Genomic DNA, 21,530 nt, shown 5'->3' with positions numbered 1-21,530 from the left:
TGTTGCATGTAACATAGAACATAGAATATTACAGTGCAGTACAGGCCCTTTGGTGCTCAATGTTACGCCAATCTGTGAAACCAATCTGAAGCCCATCTAAGCTACACTATTCCATTCTTGTCCATATGCCTATCCAATGACCATTTAAATGCCCTTAAAAATGGCGAGTCTACTAATGTTGCAGGCAGTAGTAGACCGTTCCATGCCCCTACTACTCTGTGAGTAAAGAAACTACCTCTGATATTTGTCCTATATCTATCAGCCCTTAATTTAAAGCTATGCCCCTTTGTGCGAGCCAACAACATCTGAGGAAAAAGGCTCTCACTGTCCACCCTATCTCACCCTCTGATTATCTTATATATCTCAATTAAGTCACCTCTCAACCTTCTTTCGAACAAAAACAGCCTCAAGTCCCTCAGCCTTTCCTCATAAGATCTTCCATCCATACCAGGCAACACCCTTGTATATCTCCTCTGAACCTTTTCCAAAGCTTAATATAATGCGGTGAACAGAACTGTATGCAATACTCCAAGTCTGGCTGCACCAGAGTTTTGTACACCAGCAGCGTGATGTTATTGCTCTGAAACTCTCCCAATAAAAGCTAGCACACTGTATGCCTTTTTAACAAACCTATCAACCTGAGTGGCAACTTTCAGCGATCTATGGACATGGATACCAAGATCTCTCTGCTCATTGACACTACCAAGAATCTTAAGATAAGCCCAGTACTCTATTCATGTTATTCTTTCCAAAGTGAATCACTTCATACTGCTCCACATTAAACTCCATTTGCCACCTTTCAGCTCAGCTCTGCACGTCCCTCTGTCACCTCCAACATTCTTCGTCACCATCCACAACTCTACCAACCTTAGTGTCATCCACAAATTTACTAACCCTTCCTTCTACGCCCTCATCCAGGTAATTTATAAAAGTGACAAACAGCAATGGACACCAAAACCTTGATCCTTGGTGCCTCACTAATAACTGAACTCCAGGATGAACATTTCCCATCCACCATCATGCTCTGTCTTCTTGCAGCTAGCTAATTTCTAATCCAAACCCTCAATTCCATGCCTCCGTATTTTGTGCAATAGCCTAGCCTGGGGAACCTTATCAAATGCCTTGCTGAAATCCAAATACACCACATCAACCACTTTACCCTCATCCACCTGTTTGGTCACCTTCTCAAAGAACTCATTAAGGTTTGCGACGCATGACCTACCTGCCACAAACCTGTGCTGACTATCCCTCGTCAAATTATTCCTTTTCTAGATGATTATAAATCCTGATTCTTATAATTCTTTCCAACACCTTACCCACAACCGAAGTGAGGCTCACTGGTCTATAGTTACCAGAGTTGTCTCTACTCCCCTTCTTGAACAAGGGGACAACATTTGCTATCATCCAGTCTTCTGGCACTGTTCCTTAGACAATGACGACATAAATATCAAAGCCAAAGGCTTAACTATCTCCTCCCTGGCTTCCCCGAGAATCCTAGGATAAATCCCATCCAGCCCAGGAGATTTATCTATTTTCACACTTTCCAGAATTGCTAACACCTCCTCCTTGTGAACCTCAATCCCATCTAGTCTAGTAGCCTGTGTCTCAGTATTCTCCTTGACAACATTTCCTTTGTCTCGTGTGAATACTGACAAAAAGTATTCATTTAGTCCTTCACCTCTCTCGTCTGATTCCATGCATAACTTCCCACTACTATCCTTGATTAGCCCTAACCTTATTCTAGTAATTCTTTAATTCCTGATAAACGTATAGAAAACCTTAGGATTTTCTTGATCCTATTCACCAACAACTTCTCATGTCCCCTCCTAGCTCTTCTTAACTGTTTCTTTAGGTCTTTTCTGGCACTTTTGTAACTCTCAAGCACCCTAACTGAGCCATCACATCTCAATCTAACATAAGTCATCTTCCTCCTCTTGACCAGAGATTCAACTTCCTTACTGAACCACCGCTCCCATGCTCACCAACTTCCTCTCTGCCTGATAGCTACATACTTATCAAGGATCCGTAGTAGCTGTTCCTTGAAAAAGCTCCACATTTCAGTTGTGCCCATTCCTTGCAGTTTACTTCCCCATCCTATGCATCCTAAATCTTGCCTAATCACATTGTAATTGCCTTTCCCTCAGCTATAACTCTTGCCCAATGGTACACACCTACCCCTTTCCATCACTAAAGTAAACATAATCGAATTGTGATCACTATCACCAAAGTGCTCACCTACCTCCAGATCTAACACTTGGCAGGATTCATTACCCAGTACCAAATCCAATGTGGCCTCGCCTCTTGTTGGCCTGTCTACATACTGTGTCAGGAAACCCTCCTGTACACATTGGGCAAAAAAAATGTGTCTGTTCTCAATGGCTCTAACTGATGCCATCACCCCAAAACACTCGACCTAACTGTCTCCTGCGCTCCAACATTCACTCAGGATACCTCACGAACTTTCCTGGTTGAGGACAGAGAAAGGCTTTCTGTGGAGTTCCCTGACTAACTCATCTGTAATGCTTGCATCAATCCGTAGGATTGATCATAGCCCAATCTTTGGAATGTGAGGACATGAGTCTTTGTGCCATGATCACACCTCGTGTCCAACTGACCATGATCATTCTTTGGTCTGAGATCAGACAATGCCCTTGACTGAATATGATGGCAGTCCCCAACTGAGGGTACTTCCTTTTCATTCAACTGGGGGTTAGTCCTTTGAGACTTTGAGCCATGGCCATTTGCTTGAAGGATGTACGGTGTGTTTGCTGTGTAAGCTGCTGGCACATGCTTTAAGAGTGACATTAAAGCAGTACAGTGTTATACAGCAGTATAGCTGCCTTCTTCACCGCTCACTATTGGCAATCAATGCAAGGCTGCAGGCTATGAAAACACAGAGAATGCTAGAGAAACTCAGCAGATCTGGCAGCATCTATGAAGAGAGCAACAGAGTGACTGTGTTGAGTCTGATGTGACTCTTCTGTCAGTATTGGGAGGTGAAAAGCAATGAAAGTGAACAAGCTGAAAAATTAAAACAGGAATCTCTTTGGAGAAAAAAAGCAGAACTCTTTTCTGGAAGAGAAGTGGCAGTGAATGAAACACTCATATTAAGGTGGATGCTAGAAATCTGAAAGAAATAAAGAGAGTGCTGGAGAAACGCAGCTGATCAGGCAGCATCTACGGGGAGAGAAAAACAGAATTAATGTTTTGATTACGGAATGACCCTTGCTAAAAAAATGATTTAAACAGGATAAAAGAAGAGTTATATCAGGCTCATTTCTCTTAACCATGGAAGAGTGCAGGACCAGATGACATAATCTCAAAGTAAGGGTTAGAGACATACAGCACAGACCCAGACCCCCCTGTCCACATCATCCATGCTGACCAGCTTTCCCAAACTAAACCAGTCCTATTTGCCTGTGTTCAGCCCTTATCCCTCTAAATGTTTCCTATTCATGTACCGAACCAAATGTCTTTTAAATGTTATAATTGTACCTGTATTGACCACTTCCTCTGGCAGTTTGTTCCACGTCTGAACGAGATAAAGATGAGGAGTAATTTCTTCTCTCATAACAGAGTAAATCCGTGAAATTCTATCCTGCAGACCCTATCAAAGCAGTGTCATGAAATACACTCTGGGTTGTGATAAATGGCTCCATTTCGGAATGGCAGACAGTGACCAGTGGGGTACCACAGGGATCAGTACTAGGACCGCAGCTTTTTACAATATATGTTAATGATATAGAAGATGGTATTAGCAATACCATTAGCAAATTTGCTGATGATACAAAGCTAGGTGGCAGGGTGGAATGTGATGAGGATGTTAGGAGATTACAGGGTGACCTGGACAAGTTAGGTGAGTGGTCAGATGCATGGCAGATGCAGTTTAATGTGGATAAATGTATGGTTATACACTTTGGTGGCAAGAACAGGAAGGCAGATTACTAACCTAAATGGAATCAATTTAGATAAAGGGGCGGTACAGAGAGATCTGGGTGTTCTTGTACACCAAACAATGAAGGTAAGCATGTAGGTACAGCAGGTAATGAAGAAGGCTAATAGCATGCTGGCCTTCATAACAAGAGGGATTGAGTATAGAAGCAAAGAGGTTCTTCTGCAGCTGTATAGGGCCCTGGTGAGACCACAACTGGAGTGCTGTGTGCAGTTCTGGTCTCCAAATTTGAGGAAAGACATTCTGGCTATTGAGGGAGTGCAGCGTAGGTTCACGAGGTCAGTTTCTGGAATGGCGGGATTACCTTACACTGAAAGATTGGAGCGACTGGGCTTGTATACCCTTGAGTTTAGAAGATTGAGAGGGGATCTGATTGAGACATATAAGATTATTAAAGGATTGGACACTCTGGAGGCAGGAAACTCTAAAGAGTTGGATAGAGCTCTCAAGGATTGTGGAATCAAGGGTTATGGAGATAAGGCAGGAACAGGATACTGATTAAGGATGATCAGCCATGATCATATTGAATGGTGGTGCAGGCTCGAAGGGCAGAATGGCCTACTCCTGCACCTATTGTCTATTGTGATAGACAGATTGTTAATAATAAGGAAGTGAAGAGTTATGGGGAAAAGCAAGAAATTGCAGTTGAAAGTTATCAGATCTCACTGAATGATGGAGCAGACTTGATGGGCTGAATGGCCTATCTCTGCTGCTACGTCTTATGGTCTGATGCTGTGGGGCCTGTAGTTATTGTCCATCCCTAGTTGCCCTGAAAATGGTGGTACTGAGCTGTCTTCTTTAACTACTGCAGCTCATTTGCTGATTCCTGTGTCATTCAGACTTATTTTGTGATCTTAAGAATGTAAGTACTGGCTGTATAAAGCCAGAATTCATTCCATTCAATCAGGTACTGACTGTTAAACTTTGGTACAGAATTCCTTAATGAATTGAAGAAGGAGACAATTTTTTAATAGGAGAAGCAATAAAAGCTCATTTTCTTCATTTTATTTGATAATGTTCCTATTGGCAAAAGGCCAAAGTAAAAAGGAAGAGCATAAAAAAATTATTTAAGGGATTAAATCAATATAGCTAGGCATTTAACTTGCAGAAAATTATTCAAGTTTTCATTACCTACTCCCACCTAAGTGAGGACTATTTAAATTAATTCATGATGTGGAGGTGCCAGTGTTGAACTGGCGTTGACAAGGTCAGAAGTCACATAACACCAGGTTACAGTCCAACAGATTTATTTGAAATCACAAGCTTTTGGAGCATGGCTGACTTCACCTGAAAAAGGAGCAGTGCTCCAGAAACTTGTGGTGACTCAATAAGCTCAATGATAAAAGTGATACCAGTAGAAGCCCAATTAAATAATTTTGTTTCTTCGCCAGAATAACATGCCAGGCAAGACAGAACCAAAGGTTCAGCAAATTATTGAGTGCTCTTTATCCCCAGCGTATGGCAGCCTTCCTGGCCAATACCAAGTAGACCAGTTTGCAATTGTAAGACGATCAGATAAAGGAGAAGAATTAAGCCACTCGGCTCATTCAGTATGCTCTGCCATTCCATCATGGCTGACATGTTTCTTGAACCATTCTCCTGCATTCTCCCCATGTACCTTGTTGCCCTTACAAATCAAGTACGTATCTCTGTCTTAAATACAATGAATGACTTGGCCTCCACAGCCTTCTATAGCAATGAGTTTCACAGATTCAGCAATCGCTGGTGGAAGAAATTCCTCCTCCTCTCAATTCTAAAGGGTCATCTCTTCACTCTGAGGCTGTGCCCTTGAGTCTCATTCTCTACTTCTGGTGGAAACATTTTCTCCCTATCCTGTCACTATTTTGTAAGTTGCAATGACATATGCCTTCATTCTATTATATTCCGTCGAGTACAGAACCAGAGTCTTCAACTGCTCCTCATATGACAATCCCTTCAACCCTGGGATCATCTGGAATCCCTTTAACACAATAACTTCCTTCCCTTAGGGCCAAAACTGCTTGCAGTCTGACCAGAGCATTATACAGCCTCTGCATTACGTTCTTGCTCTTGTGTTCTAACTTGAACTGAATGCTAACATTGTATTTACCTAACTATCTGTGAACTGAATCTGTATGTTGTGAAGGGCATCCTGAACCCAAGAGTCCCAAAAGCCTTTGTGTGCTTCAGATCGTTGAAGCTTTTCCCTGTTTAGAAAGTAGCCAATGCTTCTAATTTTCCTACTAAAGTGTAAAACCTCACACTTTCCCACACTGTATTCAATCTGCCACTTCTTTGTCCACTCTCTTAGCCTGGTCAAGTCCTTCTGAAGCTTCCCCACTTCCTCAACACTATCTGTACCTCCACCTATCTTTGTGTCATCTGCAAAGTAAGCAACAACACCCTCAGTTCCTTTGTCCAGATAGTTAAAATTTAAGGTGAATAATTGCCCTCCCAATGTGGACCTATGCCGAACTCCACGAGTCACTGGCTACCATCCTCTGCCTTCAGCCAGTCTGTCAATCCTCTATCCATGCCAGTACCTTGCCTCTAACCCCAAGGGGCTCTTATCTTATTTAGCAGCATCATGTGCAGATGGGGGGTACATCTTTCCCAGGTGCCTTCTCTCAGTGTCTAAGGAAATCCTTCTGGAAAGCCAAACACAGAACTTTGGACGTAACTTGCATTCCTTGACAATCCAAGACAAATGCCAGGAACAAAACCAACCACTCTACCTGGCGTTCATTGGCCTAACTCAGTCAGAAAGTGCTATGGAAGATCCTGTGAAAGTTTGGCTGTCCCCAAGACTTCTTCAACATCCTCCATCTCCTCTACGACAAGGTGTCGGTGATGGTCCTCACTGACAGTAACATGACAGAATCCTTTGAGGTCAAGAGAGGGGTCAAGCATATGTCAACCATCCCCCACCCGACCCCATCCTTATTCCCATCTTCATCACCACCATTCTTCATCTTGTCAAGATCAACCTTCCCAGTGGTGAGGACATTGTCTACAAGGTGAACAGTAAGTGTTTCATGCTCATTGGCTGAGCTCCAATAAGAAAGTGATACCAACCTCACTTGTGATACTACATGATGTGGAATGACAATGTCATCTCTGCACTGTCCAAAGAGGATCTTCAAGCCTCACCTAGTGTCTTTATGGACCCCTCCCAGGCTAAGTTCCACTTCATCCTCCATTAAGAGCAAGAGGGAAATTCTCCCAAACGTGGAACATTGCTCCGACCTGGGAAACTACTTCATATCAAAGGCTGACATCACTACGGAGATTCAACATTGCTTCCAATCCACAAGTGCCATCTTCAGATGCCTAAGGATGAGAGTCTTTAATGATTGTGACATATTACTGATACTAAGTTCCTTGTGTGTAAGGCAGTCACCTTTCTAACTCTTCTATGTGGCTCCAAAATCATGAACTACATACCGACGCTACCTCAAGGCCCTTCAGAAGTACCATCAATGCTTGGGACAGCATAGTGGCTCAGTGGATAGCAGTGCTGCCTCACAGCATCATGGGCTCAGGTTTGATTCCAAACTCAGATGACTGTGTGGGGTTTGTACGTTCTCCTGTGTCTGTGTGTGTTTCCTCTGGTTGCTCTTGTTCCCTCCCACAGTCCAAAGGTTAGATGGATTGGCCACACTAAATTGCCCATAGTATACAGGGATTTGGAGACTGGGTGGATTAACAGTGGGAAATGCAGTGTTACAGGGATAGGGGAGGGGTGTGAGTCTGGGTGGGATGTCTTCAGAGGAGTGGTGTGGACCTGATTAACAGGATGACCTGCTTCTACACTGTAGAGATTCTAATAATTGAGCTAGGGTATGAAATCCATCCTCTGCTATGCTAATATGAAGCACCTACAGCTGTCTGGCACATTGAAAAGTTCAGGATATGTAAGTGATGCAAGTTCATTTGACTGAATCAAGTGTTTTATGTTGTAATTATGTAAAACCATGTTTTTGTGCACTGAAAGCTATTCCTCTAGTGAATCCATCAATCTTCTCAGTGTACCACACAAACTCTGTGAGTGGCTCATTATCCAGTTTGTTCAGACAAGCAAACAGTCTTCTTTCATGTTTCTAATTGGCACTGACCTCCTTAGGTTTACGGACATTAACACTTGGTTAATGCCTTCCAGGTAGACTTGCACCAACATGGTTTCCCAATTACAGTGAGATTTGTTCCTGTCTTAGCTGGAATTAGCCACATTCTCCAGGAGAAAGGAACACCAGTTAAACAGCCTGGAGCATGTGGAATAAACCAACTGCATCCATAATGAGAGCTAATATATAATGATGGTGCAGGAGCAAATTGGACACAATGTAATATTATACAAAACCCTGCACAATTAATCTTAAAAGTGCCAAGGGCTCGGAATATGTTGAATTCCAGATGCATCACTGCATGTGATTGTTGGACAAGGGAATAGACTCTCTCTCTCTCTCTCATGTGATATATTCGTGTTACAAAGCAAATAGGGATGAAAGTGAATGATCTAGTGGTCAACGCTGCTCTAACACAAGTACTTTTCCATTGTGTAAAGAGGATAGGGTCATATATTGAGGAATTCAGTAACTGGTGCTAACAAACACTATTATTCAAATCATTTCATCTTTTATAATCTTCCTACCAACTGTCAGCTTTATTAGAAAGATTTAAACTTGAGATTAATAGAGTCATGTATTCATTCAGCACAGAAACAGACCCTTCAGTCCAACTATTCCATGTCAATCATAATCTCAAACTAAACCAGTCCCACCTGCCTGCACTCCAAACATTTCTTATTCATGTATTTATCCAAATGTCTTTTAAGCATTGTAACTGTACCCACATCCACCACTTTCTCTGGAAGCTCATTCCACACACAAACCACTCTGTGTAAAAAGAATTGCCCCATGTCTTTTTTAAATCTTTCTCTTCTCACCTTAAAAACATGCCTTCTAGTTTTGAACACCCTCACTCCCTTTCACCTGAAGGAAAAGACACCTGCTATTCACTTCATCTATGTCCCTCATCATGTTATAAACCTCAACCTCTTGTACTCCAGTGATAAAAGTCCCAGCCTATCTAATCTCTCCTTGTAATTCAAACCTTTCACTCCTAATAGCGGAGTGAACAACACAAAAAGATTTCACATTATCATGTTTTAATGCTCACAAGTAACTAAAAATAAATATTGGCTGAACTCTTTTTTTTCTCTGTCGACAACTTATATTTTAAGCTACAGAAAGGAACATTTCCCTCTCATGCTTATTTTGAAGTGCACTCTTCAAGGAATTATTGCCCTTAGTTAAAAAGCGACATTTGCTTGAAGCATCCTACACTGCTCCTTTTGCTGAATAGTAACTTTGAGTGGCCATCTTCAAGCATTTGGCTTAGTTTGTAACAGTGATTCTCAAATACACCACCAGCATTAAAACCTGTTCAATTGATTCTCCTTCTTTTGATCAGGCCAGTGCAAATCTCCTGGATTCCTTCAAGAGCTGCAAGTTGCATCTCTTCAACTAATGACCCGCGCTCTCCTGCATTTGGCACGGTGGCTCAGTGGTTAGCACCGCTGCCTCACAGCACCAGGGACCCGCACTCGAATCCAGCCTCGGGTGACTGTCTGCGTGGGGTTTGTGAATTCTCTCTATGTTTGTGTGGGTTTCCTTTGGGTGCTCTGATTTCCTCCCACTGTCCTAAAATGTGCAAGTAAAGTAAATTGCCCATAGAGTAGGTACATTAGTCAGGGGTAAAATGTTGGAATGGGTCTGGTGGGTTACTCTTTGGACTTGTTGGGCCGAATGGCCTGTTTCCATACTGTAAGGAATCTAATTTGGTAGCTCACAAAGCCAAGCTGTTGTCTTTCTGATGATCACACAGACTTTTTGCCTGCCTCTGTTAATCATTACTTTACAGGAAATTTTGTAACCTGATCTCAACATTGGCATTCTCTGTGTTCTACACTATGGCAATTGGGGAGAACTGAATCCAGGTTAAAAAACGGTTGATTACCTGTGCTTGAATTCCACTCTCTGTTAGATGTAAATGGACAGATTACAACAAAACTATTTACAGGCCAACATCTACAAAACACAGAAATTGCTGGAAAAGCTCAGCAGGTCTGGCAGCATCTGTGGAGAGAAATCAGAGTTTTGGGTTGAGTTGCCCTCCTTCAGATCTGGAGAACAACTTCTCTACAACAGCACTCTGGGACACTGGGCCATTCTGAATCTACTCAGTCTCAAGCCTGTGGCATTATCTCCAAGGGTAAATACCTGACATGGTATGTTTCACGTTCAAAACTACCTAAACATTTCACTGTCAGTGATGACTCTTTGAAACTGTCTTCCTGAAAAAGGTGGACGCAAAGTTTCTGGCTATTTTTAAGGTGGACATTTCTCTTCATCTCTATCTTAAATAGGTGATCCTATATTTTATAAAATGACAGTCTTATGTTCCCTCATGAGAGAAAACATCTTCTCCACATACGTCCTGTCAAGATTCATCAGATCTCACATGCTTCAATCAAATCACCTCTTACTCATCTGAGCTCCAGCAGACACAAGCCTAGCCTGTCTAACCTTTCCACATAAGAATACACACACATTCCAGGTAATAAATAAGGAGATGAAAACTGTACACATAGTACTCCAAATAGGGCCTCACGAGCACTCTACATAACTGAAACATTAACCTCTGGACTTCTGTATTCAATTCCCTTTGTGATAAAGTGATAACATTCCATTAGCCTTCCTAATTACTTGTTATACCTGCAGACTAAACATTTCTGATTCATGAACAAAGACAGCCAGAGCACATGGCATCTCCGAGATCTTCAATCTCTGACCATTTTGCATTCTTCCTATCAAATAGGCATTTTCCCATTTTCCCACATCATTCTCTATCTGTCGGATATTTGCCCACTCACTTAACCTATCATTATCCCTTTGTGCTTTCTTTATGTGCTCTTCACAATTTGCTTTACAATCTATCTTTGGATTATCAACAAATTCAGAAACCAAACTTGGGATCTGTTTGTCAACACTGATCCCTAGGGCAGACTACACATTAACCTGCACTTTGCTTCCTGTTAGAATCCTAGAATCCCTACAGTGTGGAAACAGGTGATTTGGCCCATTGTGTACAACTGACCCTCTGAACCGAATCCCTTCCAGACCCACTCCCCTACCCTATCCCTGTAACCTTGCATTTCCCATGGCTAACCCACTCAGCCTGCACAACTCTGGAACAGTATGGGAAATTTGCTATGGGCAATCCACCTAACCTGTACATTTTTGGTCCATGAGAAAGTGAGGACTGCAGATGCTGGAGAGTCAGAGTTGAAATGTGTGGTGCTGGAAAAGCACAGCAGGTCAGGCAGCACCTGAGGAGCAGGAGAGTTGACATTTCAGGCGGAAGCCCTTCACCAAGCACATGCTTGAAACGCGAATGAGCCGTGTAGCAGCATGAGGGGAACCAGGTCCTGGAGCAGCACAAGGGGAAACTGGTCTTGGCGCAGCATCAGGGAAACTGGGTCCTGGGACAGCTCCAGGGGAAATGTGTCCTCGTGCAGTGCCAGGGGAACCGAGTCCTGAAGCAGCGCCGGGGAACGGGGTTCTTGTTCAGCGCTAGGGGAACCGGGTCCTGGAGTAGCAACAGTGGAACCGAGTCCTAGAGCAGCGCTGGGGAATGGGGTTCTCGTTCAGCGCTAGGGGAACCGGGTCCTGGAGTAGCAACAGTGGAACCGGGTCCTGGAGAAGCGCCAGGGGAACTGAGTCCTGGAGCAGCGCCAGGGGAATCGCGTCCTGGAGCAGCACCAGGGCAACTGAGTCCTGGAGCAGCGCCAGAGGAACCGGGTCTTGGAGTAGCGCCAGAGGAACTAAGTCCTGGAGTAGTGCTGAGGAACTGGGTTCTCGTTCAGCGCTAGGGGAAACGTGTCCTTGAGTAGCGCCAGGGGAACCGTGTTGTGGAGCAGCGCCAGGGGAACCGCGTCCTGGAGCAGCGCCAGGGGAACCGCGTCCTCGAGCAGTGCCAGGGGAACAGAGTCCTGGAACAGCGCCAGGAGAACTGAGTTCTGGAGTAGCGCCAGGGGAACAGAGTCCTGGAGCAGTGCCAGAGGAACCATGTCCTGGGGCAGCGCCAGAGAACAGAGTCCTTGAGCAGTGCCAGGGGAACCGAGTCCTGGAGAAGCGCCAGGAGAACCGTGTCCTGGAGCAGTGCCGGGGAACCGTGTCCTGGAGCAGTGCCAGGAGAACCGAGTTGTGGAGCAGTGCCAGGGGAACCAGGTCCTGGAGCAGTGCCAGGGCAACTGTGTCCTGGAGCAGTGTCAGGGGAACTGTGTCCTGGAGCAGCGCCAGAGGAACCGAGTCCTGGAGCAGCGCCAGAGGAACTAAGTGCTGGAGTAGTGCTGGGGAACTGGGTTCTCGTTCAGCGCTAGGGGAAACGTGTCCTTGAGTAGCGCCAGGGGAACCATGTTGTGGAGCAGCGCCAGGGGAACCGCGTCCTGGAGCAGTGCCAGGGGAACCGAGACCTGGAGCAGCGCCAGGAGAACTGAGTTCTGGAGTAGCGCCAGGGGAACAGAGTCCTGGAACAGTGCCAGAGGAACCGTGTCCTGGGGCAGCACCAGAGAACAGAGTCCTTGAGCAGTGCCAGGGGAACCGAGTCCTGGAGAAGCACCAGGAGAACCGTGTCCTGAAGCAGTGCCAGGGGAACCGTGTCCTGGAGCAGCGCCAGGAGAACCGAGTTGTGGAGCAGTGCCAGGGGAACCAGGTCCTGGAGCAGTGCCAGGGCAACTGAGTCCTGGAGCAGTGTCAGGGGAACTGTGTCCTGGAGCAGCGCCAGAGGAACCGAATCCTGGAGCAGCGCCAGAGGAATCGAGTTCTGGAGCAGCGCCAGGGGAACCAGGTCCTGGAGCAGTGCCAGAGGAACCGTGTCCTGGGGCAGTGCCAGGGAACAGAGTCCTGGAGCAGTGCCAGAGGAACCGTGTCCTGGGGCAGTGCCAGGGAAAAGAGTCCTTGAGCAGTGCCAGGGGAACCATGTCCTGGAGTAGCGCCAGGGGAACTGTGTCCTGGAGCAGTGCCAGAGGAACCGTGTCCTGGAGCAGTGTGAGGGAAACCAGTTCCTGGAGCAGCGCCAGGGAAACCGGATCCTGGAGCAGTGCCAGGGGAACCAAATCCTGGAGCAGCGCCAGGGGAACCGAATCGTGGAGTAGCGTCAGGGAAATTGGGTCCTGGAGCAGCGCCAAGGGCACCGAGTACTGGAGTAGTGCCAGGGGAACCGAATCCTTGAGTAGCACCAGGGGAACCAGGTCCTGGAGCAGCTTCAGGGAAACTGGGTCCTGGAGCAGCGTCAGGGGAACCGAGTACTGGAGTAGTGCCAGGGAAACTGGGTCCTGGAGCAGTGCCAGGGGAACCGAGTCCTGGAGCAGTACCAGCGAAACCGAGTCCTGGGGCAGTGCGAGTGGAACCGAGTCCTGAAGTAGCACCAGGGGAACTGAGTTCTGGAGTAGTACCAGGGGAACCGGGTCCAGGAGCAGCACTGGGGAAACCGAGTCCTGGAGTATCACCAGGCGAACCGGGTCCTGGAGTAGCGCCAGGGGAACCAGGTCCTGGAGCAGCGCCAGGGGAACCGTGTCCTGGAGTAGTGCCAGGGGAACTGAATCCTGGAGTAGTGCCAGGGGACCTGGGTCCTTGAGCAGCACCAGGGGAACCGTGTCCTGGAGCAGTGCCAGGGAAACTAAGTTCTGGAGTAGTGCCAGGGGAACTGAGTCCTGGAGCAGCACCAGGGGAACCGTGTCCTGGAGCAGTGCCAGGGGAACTGAGTCCTGGAGCAGTGCCAGGGGAACTGAGTCCTAGAGCAGCACCAGGGGAACCGTGTCCTGGAGTAGTGCCAGGGGAACTGAGTCCTGGAGCAGCACCAGGGGAACCATGTCCTGGAGTAGTGTCAGGGGAACCGAGTCCTGGAGTAGTGCCAGGGGAACTGAGTCCTGGAGTAGTGCCAGGGGAAATGAGTCCTGGAGCAGCACCAGGAGAACCGTGTCCTGGAGTAGTGCCAGGGGAACCATGTCCTGGAGTAGTGCCAGGGGAACTGAGTCCTGGAGCAGCACCAGGGGAACCATTCCTGGAGTAGTGCCAGGGGAACTGAGTCCTGGAGCAGCGCCAGGGGAACCATGTCCTGGAGTAGTGCCAGGGGAACTGAGTCCTGGCGTGGCACATGGGGAAACGCGTCCTGGAGCAGTGCCAGGGAACTGGGTCCTGGAGCAGCGCCAGGGGAAATACATCTTTGAACAGTACCAGGGTAAATGCATCCTGGATCAGCGCCAGGGGAACCGGGTCCTGGATCAGCGCCAGGGGAACCGGGTCCTGGAGCAGTGTCAGGGAACCGGGTCCTGGAGCAGCGCCAGGGGAAACACATCTTAGAACAGTACCAGGATAAACGCATCCTGGATTAGCGCCAGGGGAACCGGGTCCTGGATCAGCGCCAGGGGAACCGGGTCCTGGAGCAGTGCCAGGGGAACCGGGTCCTGGAGCAGTGTCAGGGAACCGGGTCCTGGAGCAGCGCCAGGGGAAATACATCTTGGAACAGTACCAGGATAAACGCATCCTGGAGCAGTGCCAGGGGAACCGGGTCCTGGAGCAGTGCCAGGGGAAACGCGTCCTGGAGCAGCGGGAGGTGAAACGGGTCCTGGAGAACTGCAAGAAGAAAAGTGTGTGCCGGAGAAGTGCAACTTCCCTTGATGCATCTGAGAGTTGGTGCGGAGTGGGCCTGGAGGCTTGGAGCTGAACGGGACTGTTGTTGGATCGGGGTCTGGTTCTGATGGTCAGACCACATGTTCACTGACCTGCTGCAACCTATTATTGATCTGCAATTCTTACTAGACTGTCATGTCAATCCTTCGACTCAATTAAAAATTGCCTTTTTTTTGACACTGTAAGTAATATTAGTATTATTTTCTTTATTCCTCTTTGGAGCCAAGATTTGTACTTAGGGCCTTGTACCTAATTAGAGGCAGCCACTGTAAAATCTTTTCACTGTGCTCCTGTACTTCTGTGACAAAAAAGTGAAGGATATTCTATTCTGTTCTATTCTGAAATATTGTCTAAAATGTCTGCTTTGCCACTCCATCACTAATGAGGATTCCATTAATCTAATTTGCCAGTTCATTTCAGTGTCACATGACTCATCTCATAGACTTTAGAGTCACAGTCATAGAGTTATACAGCCCAGAAACAGACTCTTCAGTCCACCTTGTCCATACTGACCAAGCTTTCCAAACTAAACTAGTCCCACTTGTCTGTGTTTGGCCCTTGGAGGCATAGAGTAACCTAACTTATTTCCACGTATACGTAACTTATTTCCACGTATGGAGTCAGCTATTACAAGGGGGCATAGCTTTAAATTAAGGGGTGGTAGGTATAGGACAGATGTTAGGGGTAGATTCTTTACTCAGTGACTCGGGAGTTCATGGAATGCCCTGCCAGTAGCAGTGGTGGACTCTCCCTCTTTATGGGCATTTAAACGGGCATTGGATAGGCATATGGAGGATAGTGGGCTAGTGTAGGTTAGCTGGGCTTGGATCGGCGCAACATTGAGGGCCAAAGGACCTGTACTGCTCTGTATTTTTTCAATGTTTCTATGTTTCTTATCTCTGTGGAGTATCAGTTCATTAGCAGTTTGATAGTCAGCACCAAATGTTGCCAAAATCTTTAGGGTGCAATAAAGGACTCCATTGTTTGTTTTTACAAGGGGTTAGGAAAGTTAAATATCGTGAAGTGATAGTTAGAAGAGACTTTCATGTGTGTGTTTGAGACAGTGAATTCAGCAATTAACAGACAATTAGTTTACTTCACCTCAGCGTGAGAGCTGATGTTTGCCAATGCCGACACTGGGTGAATTGGCACAGTGCTTGTAAGGATGAAGAGTAGTGGGGTGAAGGGCATAGGTTCCCTTTTCAGGGTCCAAGGAGATGGACCGTGATCATGAGTTGGCATTGGTTTGCATGGATGGCACTGGGGAACGTGTGGCGCTGCGAGATGTAGAGCCTGAGGACTGTTGTTTTTTTAACTTTGTCTCATTGTTTAATTGCAATAACAAAGTGCATTAAGACAGACCTACTGCTCATCTCTGCGCGGCTTCCATAGCTGGCAGCCTTCTCAAGCTTTCAGGATCATCACCCGTGACTCTGAGAAACTTGCTTGTCTGGAAGAAGATCTGGGGTATTTTTTTCCTGCGATTGGTTAATGTTGTGCAGAAGGACCCTGAATCTGCAGTCCCAACCCAGTAGCAAAAATTCAGGTCAAAGGTTAATTTCCCTGTCCTGTTAATTGCTGCTTTTCAGGGAGTTGGAGGAGTTCTTATTGCTCCCTGAACTTCAAAAGAACTTGTTACCATCCTTACTGGGACAGCAAGCCTAGAGTTTAGCTAGCACTTGCCACTTTGTGGTGAGATTCAAGGATCAGTTTGCCCCACTGTGTAGGCTTCTGAACCCTATTTCTCCCTGACGACATTGTCCTGACTGGTCTGTATCAGTTGACTATTGGATACAGTGGTCTATCTCCTTGAGACAAAAAGTTTAAGGACAGGGGAAGAAACCACAGGTGACTGACTGAAAAGGAAGTCTGTTGAATTAGAGAAATATTAGTTAAGGAAGGCAAAATGAAGGGAGGAAAGGAAAGACTGAGTTAGGGAGAGGTACAAAAAGAAGGGCAATAAGGAAAGGATGTTGTGAAACTTGAAAGGGTTCAGAAAAAATTTACAAGGACGTTGCCAGGGTGAGAGAATTTGAATTATAGAGAGAGGCTGAATAGACTGGGGTTATTTTCCCTGGAGTGTCGGAGGCTGAGGGATGACCTTACAGAGGTTTATAAAATCATGAGGGACATGGATAGGGTGAATAGACAAGTATTTTCCCTGGGATTGGGGAGTCCAGAACTAGAGAGCATAGGTTTAGGGTTCAAGGGGAAAGATTTAAAAGGGATCTAAGGGGCAATGTTTTCATGCAGAGGGTGGTGCGTGTATAGAATAAGTTGTCAGTGGCAGTGGTGGAGGCTGGTACAATGACAATATTTAAAAGGCATCTGGTTGGGTATATGAATAGGAAGAGTTTGGAAGAATATTGGCCAAGTGCTGGCAAATGGGACTGGATTAATTTAGGTTATCTGGTTGGCATGGACGAGTTGCACTGAAGGGTCTGTTTTCATGCTGTACATATCTATGACTTGACACAAAAGAAAATATGTGAGAACCATAGAATCCCATAGTATAGAAGCAGGCCATTCTGCCCATTGATTCCATACCAAGACTCCAAAGAGCATCCATCCCAAAATGAACCCTGTGCCCTGTAACCCTCCATTTCCCATGGCCAATCCACCTATTCTGCACACTTTTGACTGTGGAAGGAAACCTAGGGCACATGGAGAATGTGCAAACTCCACACAGATAGTCACCCAAGGATGGAATCAAACCTGGGTCCCTGGCACTGCGAGGCAGCAGTGCTAACCACTGAACCATCGTGCTGATTACTCAAGGCTCAAACCTGAAAACATAAATCTAAAAACAATCTTGGAAGCATTTACTCCTGTAGGATTGAGTCTCCTCAGTTTCGATCTCTTCAACATATTTAATTTTATTCAGGAGTACTGATAAAGAAAGCAATTGATGGTGAAATAAAGGCCTTAAACATTTTCAGTGTGTTTCACCTGGATATATAAATCCAGCAATTTCTTGAAGCTCATCAGGAGGTCAAGGGTAAGTTCTTTCAATGTGAGCCTAACGGCCAAGCAACACAAACTGTTCAACAACTTGAAGCTATTCAAAACTTATGGCTTATCTCCTCATTCCTAAAGATTGACATGTTCCATTATGCACTAATAATGGAAGACACACATTAAAATTTCCTTTTTTTTTCCCCAGCAGTGGGCTTACAACATTAAAAACATGCCACCAGTCAGATCCTCATGGCATTTTTTCCCTTGTTTAGCCATGGTGCATTAAGTTAAATAACTGCATAATTACAAAAACAATAACATGCCCTCTTTAACAGGAGCTCATAATTAAGTTTCTTAATTAGTAAGTGCTGATCACTTTTCAGTTGCTGTAATTAATGTACATGTAGCATCCATAGCTTATTACTGATAAATAAATCATGGATAATAAATCCACAAAGATTTATACTTATTAAAATAGGATGCTTCACATGGGCAACTTCCTCTTTGCATAATTGAAACTGATGCTCGCTGACATGAGGTTCTCAGGCTTTATTTTGACAAGATTTTTAACCATAGTTTCCAAAAACAAATGCTCCCTAGTCAAAAATGGATTATTCTATTCCATGACTCATTACCTCAACATGGACCCTTGGTCCTTCACGGTCGATTTTGACACTGTGGAGATGTCCGTCTGCAAGGTTTCCAATGTCGAGGCTAAAGATATCAGGATCTTTATCCTTGTCAAGTCTGTACCTGACCTGAAGGCTTCCTGAAACAAAAGAAAATAATTCTTATTCACTTTTGTGTTGTCTTGCCTGATTGACCAGTTGACAGATCAATGGCTGTAGAAAGAGGTTCTCCAGCCTCAATTGATTTCCAGTATGTACACAGGCAGGATTACATGAGAGGTCATTGATTCTGAGTGTTGGGATATGTTGTGTGTGAATTGTGTATACATTGTGCTGTGTGCCTATTGTATTGTGCACTCGTACATTCTCCATGCTGGGCATCTGAGCATTGCTTAGTATGTGTTTGCTGTTATGTTGATATGTACTTGTGCTTGTGCTGGGCATGTGATGCGTTCTGAAAAACCGAATATTCTTAAAAACCCTCAGCAGGTCTACAAAGTTAAAAATCACTCAACACCAGGCTATAGTCCAACAGATTTATTTGAAAGCATCCGCTTTCAGTGCACTGCTCCTTCACCTGATGAAGGAGCAGCACTCCGAAAGCTAGTGTTTCCAAATAAACCTGTTGGACTATAACCCGGTGTTGTCTGATTTTTAACTTTGTACACCCCATGTACAACACCGGCATCTCCAAATCATGACTCAGGAGGTCTAGCAGCATCTGCTCAGAGACAAATGTCAGCATTCTGCATTTGTGGTCTTTCATCAGACTGTTGTGTTGGTGTGCGTATGTATGTTGTGCTGTCTCTTGCACATTTTGTGTTTTGTTGACATGCTATGCTGCTGCATGTTTTTCTGGTACTTCAGTATGTCATTTTGGCATTTTCTGTGTCAGTGTGTGGTATTGTATTAGTTTGGTGTGCAGGGTACATGTTACTTATTAAGTTGACACATGCTTGTACACGTGTGATCACATGATGACCTGATCAGTCCATTGTGCTTGCATGGTTGAAGGTCTGTGTGGATGAACAATGCCCTTGGCTGAATAATTATAGGGCAGCTAATGCCCAAGGAGTTGGACTGCAATCTCTGGGGAAAACAAAGATAAGTAAATCAGACAGGAGAAATTATTCAATAGATTGTGGCATTGGGACAGTCAGCCTTCAGAAATGAGAAATGGGACAATGAAAATGAGCCTATCCCAAAGATACCTTTGAGACACCCGTAAAAATAAAACAAGTAAAAATTATGATGAGCAAAAGAAAAGAAATGCAACCACTGGAACACAGCTGCCACATCCAAAGGCAAAGAGGTTGTAAAGAATGGAACTGAACTGCAATATTTTAAGATAAGCATGATTAACTGACATAACCTTAAGAAGAAAGTAGCGTATTGGTCTGGATGCCTGAGGCAGGGTGACCCTCAGGTCAAACTACCACTGGTTGTCTCTCTCTAATGGAGAGCAGCCATATGGTTCACTGGGACAATAGCTAGTTTACTGATCAGGAATAATGAAGGTACACTGTAGGAAGAACAATTCTCCCCATGATCTTGGATGGAATAAAGAACACAAATAAACCAATGAAAACCTCAGATAGAAAATGGTTCGTTGTGAAGGATCTAAGAATCAGAATTTAAAATATCAAACAGCAGAATCATTGAATTTAAATTTTGTGGAGTGACAATTAAATGAATTAAAGTAACGGCATCACATTGCCTGTTTCACGGTTCAATAATCTGAGACAAAGATAGACTTTGGTGGTACAATTGCAGATGAAATCCAAATTAGACAGTGAAATTAATGTTAAATATAGGAATTCAAAACTGTGAAAATTTAAGTCTTATTTCAAAGTAATTTAGTAGAAGTAAAATTAGGCAGAAAATGAAGCTTGCTTCAGATAGTGAAATTTAAACAAAACCTTTGAAAAGACCAGGGATGAAGGGACACAGCTAGTGACTTTTCCCTCATATGTCGTTTGACAGAGTGGTGTAATAGCACTCCAAAGGTGTTAGCGGATTCCATACTGAAAGCTAGCTGGTCCAGTCAAAGAAAAATTAGAGATAGAATTTTATTAAAAAATCTAGAATTATATCGAAGAAAAAAAGTTTTGGGAGGATTTGAATGGGAATACTAATATCATAGAATCCGTATAGTGCAGATAGAGACCATTTGGTCCATCAAGCGATGGTGAAGAGGTCTTGCCCGAAATAGTTCACAAGTTGGCGCAACTTCGAGGGCTGAAGGGCCTGTTTTGCGCTGTATTGTTCTATGTTCTATGAAACGTTGATTCTCCTGCTCCTCAGATGCTGCCTGACCTGCTGTGCTTTTCCAGCACCACACTTGGAACTGATCTCCAGCATTTGCAGCCATCACTTTCACCTATGAACAGCAGGCAACCCATTCTCATAACACCACATTTACACGGCTAGTCCACCTAGTCTGCACATCCCTGAACAGCATGGCCAATCCATCTAACCTGTACATCTTTGGATTGTGGGAGGAAACCGGAACATTCAGAGGAAACCTACGCAGACACAAGGCAAATGTACAAACTCTAAGTACATAGTCACCCAAGGCTGGAATTGAACTTGCATACTTGGCACCATGAGGCAGCAGTATTAATCACTGTGCCACCAGCTGCACTTACATAACATGGGAAAATATCAAATTGATAGGAAGAACAGAAGTGCACAGTAGTTTTTTAGTGGTAACAGACTGGAAAGTGTGGGTGTGCAATGGGACCCAGGTCTCCTTATCAATAAATTACTGAAAGGTGTAATGGGCTGCAAGGAGGGCTAATGAAATGTTGACCTTTGTCACAAGAGGATTTGAGTACAACAGTACTGAAGATTTGCTTCAATTGTTTAAAAGCTTGAATTGACCACATCTGGAGCACCAAGAGCATTTCTGGACTCCTTATCTCAAGAATTATATTATTGCCATGGTGAGAGTTAAAAGAAGGTTCAACAGACTTGTTCCTGGGACGTTGGGACAGTGCTTTGGAGAGAGATAGGGAAAACTAGGCATGTATTCTCCAGAGATTCAAAGAATGATCCCATTGAAACCTACGAAATACTTGAAGTGAGATCATTCCCTGGTTGGTCTAGAATCAAGGGCTACACTTAAAAAATTAAGTGGATGTCATTAAGGGCCAAGACATGGAGGTTACATTCTCTACCTCCTTTACTCAGAGGTGGAGAATCTTTGAGATTCTCGACAGCAGAAGACTGAGAAGCAGAGAACTTAATTTTATTTTT

At 45.0% G+C, this 21,530-nt stretch overlaps 1 protein-coding gene across 2 annotated transcripts in view; it reads right to left on the bottom strand.

The window, feature by feature from the left end:
- The window catches only part of LOC122551780 (contactin-associated protein-like 5), a 1,278,965-nt gene that overhangs the window by 68,406 nt on the left and 1,189,029 nt on the right, over window positions 1–21,530 (bottom strand). For both annotated transcript variants that reach the window (XM_043694243.1, XM_043694244.1), the window contains one exon: window positions 18,279–18,412. In XM_043694243.1, the coding sequence (XP_043550178.1) occupies window positions 18,279–18,412 (134 nt within the window). The remainder of the gene's footprint in view (window positions 1–18,278; window positions 18,413–21,530) is intronic.

Source organism: Chiloscyllium plagiosum, chromosome 7 (assembly GCF_004010195.1).
Source record: "Chiloscyllium plagiosum isolate BGI_BamShark_2017 chromosome 7, ASM401019v2, whole genome shotgun sequence".
In the NCBI taxonomy this organism is placed as follows: domain Eukaryota; kingdom Metazoa; phylum Chordata; class Chondrichthyes; order Orectolobiformes; family Hemiscylliidae; genus Chiloscyllium; species Chiloscyllium plagiosum.
The sequence above is the reverse complement of the archived record's forward strand: the minus strand, read 5'-3'. Positions and strand labels throughout refer to the sequence as shown.